Source organism: Microplitis mediator, chromosome 11, assembly GCF_029852145.1.
Source record: "Microplitis mediator isolate UGA2020A chromosome 11, iyMicMedi2.1, whole genome shotgun sequence".
Taxonomy (NCBI): Eukaryota; Metazoa; Arthropoda; class Insecta; order Hymenoptera; family Braconidae; genus Microplitis; species Microplitis mediator.
In genome coordinates, this window is record NC_079979.1 from 4,077,330 (window position 1) to 4,079,742 (window position 2,413).

Here is a 2,413-nt window from a genome sequence, read left to right on the forward strand (position 1 = left end):
GGCATTCTAAAATTTTATATCGTAACTTTTTGAAGTCGCGCTCTTACGAACCGGACTTATATCGTTCTTCGTTTAATTCTGTCCTACTTCACCAGTTTTAGGCGCTTTCTTTCAAATTAGGTCATTTTGCAGAAGCAGCGCCACCTTGATTTTACTCGATTTTATGGACCACTTTTAATACACAGAGAGAGTGCTCCTTACCTCTACCCTCCATACTTATAGTGTTAGTAAACGGCCCCTGGCTGTCACATTGGAGCAATTTCACGAAGCAAGACAGTTAAATGTTAATTATTTTATAATTTGATAATACTATGCATATAGATTTCGGAGAGTAACTTATTAACTACTGAGTAAAAGCAATCATAATTTTTATTGAGTAATCTTAGGAATAATTATTTTGCAATAACATACATAACCTCTTTTATTGTTTATTTCTTTACTTTTAAATTATAAAAGATGTATTAAAATAAAAAAATTATTTTTTGTTACCATATAATATAATATTGAAAATTAACAAAAAAAAAAAAAACTTAATTGTTTGCAATGGATATTGTACCAGGAACTGCGTCACTTCTGGATGAACTCGATAGTATGTTCTATATTTATTTAATTTTCGTTTTTATGATTTTAAAGTAATTTTTTAATTTTGGTTTATTAATATAGAAAAGCTTATGGTGTTATTACGAGATGGTAGAACACTAATTGGTTATTTGCGAAGTGTTGATCAGTTTGCCAATCTCGTCTTACATCGAACAATTGAAAGAATTCATGTTGGTAAAGAGTATGGAGACATTCCACGTGGAGTATTTATTGTACGTGGTGAAAATGTTGTTCTATTAGGTGAAATCGTATGTATAGTCAATTTATTTAATTAATTACACCGGCACACAAAAAAAAATAAGTTCTCTGTACTTTTGACGGGACCGATTTATTCCCATGTATTTTGACCCGCTGAATCCGAATCCGAGGTCCGTTTAACCCGTACACCCTCAGATTTTTAGAAAACTTTAAAAAACCTCAAAAATACACAAAAATCGAACGTTTTTCAAATTTATACATTTTTTTAACCCTAACTAAGCATGATTTGTATGTATTTCGGTCCTCCACATACTAACCTGAAGTTTATTGAAAACATTAGCCATTTAAAGTCTGAGTAAATTCCAAAAAACCCCAAAAAATTGCAAAAAAGCAAAAAAATTCTTAGTATTGTGATGAAAAAAATTTTATAGGGCTAAATAAATAATTATTTTCATGTATGTTTGTCTGTCACATATAGTTCTCGAACATCCATGGCTCAGACATCTCTAAAATTTTAAATAAATGGCAAAAATTCCCAAAAAATCGAAAAAAATAAAATTTGGTACAACAAAAATCATTTTTTAAATCGAAATAAATAAAAAAAATCATATTGTTCGATCTGTGATATATATATAAAAAATATTTTGGCCTAAAACATAAAAAAATTTTAATATGCTTCAAAAAATTTTTTTCATCACAACACTAAGAATTTTTTTGCAATTTTTTGGAGTTTTTTGGAATTTACTCAAACTTTAAATGGCTAATGTTTTCAATAAACTTCAGGTTAGTATGTGGAGGACCGAAATACATACAAATCATGCTTAGTTAGCGTTAAAAAAATTTATAAATTTAAAAAACGGTCGATTTTTGTGTATTTTTGAGGTTTTTTAAAGTTTTCTAAAAATCTGAGGGTGTACGGGTTAAACGGACCTCGGATTCGGATTCAGCGGGTCAAAATACATGGGAATAAATCGGTCCCGTCAAAAGTACAGAGAACTTATTTTTTTTTGTGTGCCGGTGTTATTGATGTTAAAAGTTATTACTAATTATGGCAATTACAAATACATTTTTTTTTAATATCAGGATAGGGATAAAGAAAAAGATTTGCCATTGTCTGAAGTGTCTGTTGATGATATTTTGGATGCGCAAAGAAGAGAACAGGAATTGAAACAAGATCAAGAACGTTTGATGAATAAAGCCTTAAAAGAAAGAGGTTTATCATATATACCGGACTTGGGACATGATGATATGTTTTAATATATTAATGTAGTTATGGTATTGTTTAATATATTTTTTATTGAAATCGAATGGATAATATACTAAGATGAACGATTTTTCAATTATTTTAGCGATTTACTATTAACTGTACTATAGAAATAAAAGCTAATATTTTTTCAAACAAAAAATTTCAACAGTTTTTAAAGTCAAAGCCTACAAAATTTTCGAAGTTTATTATTTCAATATTAATAGCAATATTGGCATATATTACAAACTGTTGACTAACCAATTTAAAGATTTATATGATATGCGTAACGAAATTGCGCCGATCTCTAACAAATAAGTGAATACATCAAGGATTTATCGAAAATTTCGCTGGAGATAACATAAAAAAACA

General features: G+C 28.6%; 1 protein-coding gene across 1 annotated transcript; it reads left to right on the forward strand.

The window, feature by feature from the left end:
- The first annotated feature begins 214 nt into the window (after positions 1–214).
- Positions 215–2,204, forward strand: LOC130677147 (U6 snRNA-associated Sm-like protein LSm1). Its single transcript, XM_057483783.1, has 3 exons — positions 215–589; positions 664–848; positions 1,882–2,204. Exons 1-3 carry the CDS (start codon positions 544–546, stop codon positions 2,053–2,055), a joined length of 405 nt encoding a protein of 134 aa, XP_057339766.1. The 5' UTR covers positions 215–543; the 3' UTR covers positions 2,056–2,204.
- The last annotated feature ends 209 nt before the right edge of the window (positions 2,205–2,413 follow it).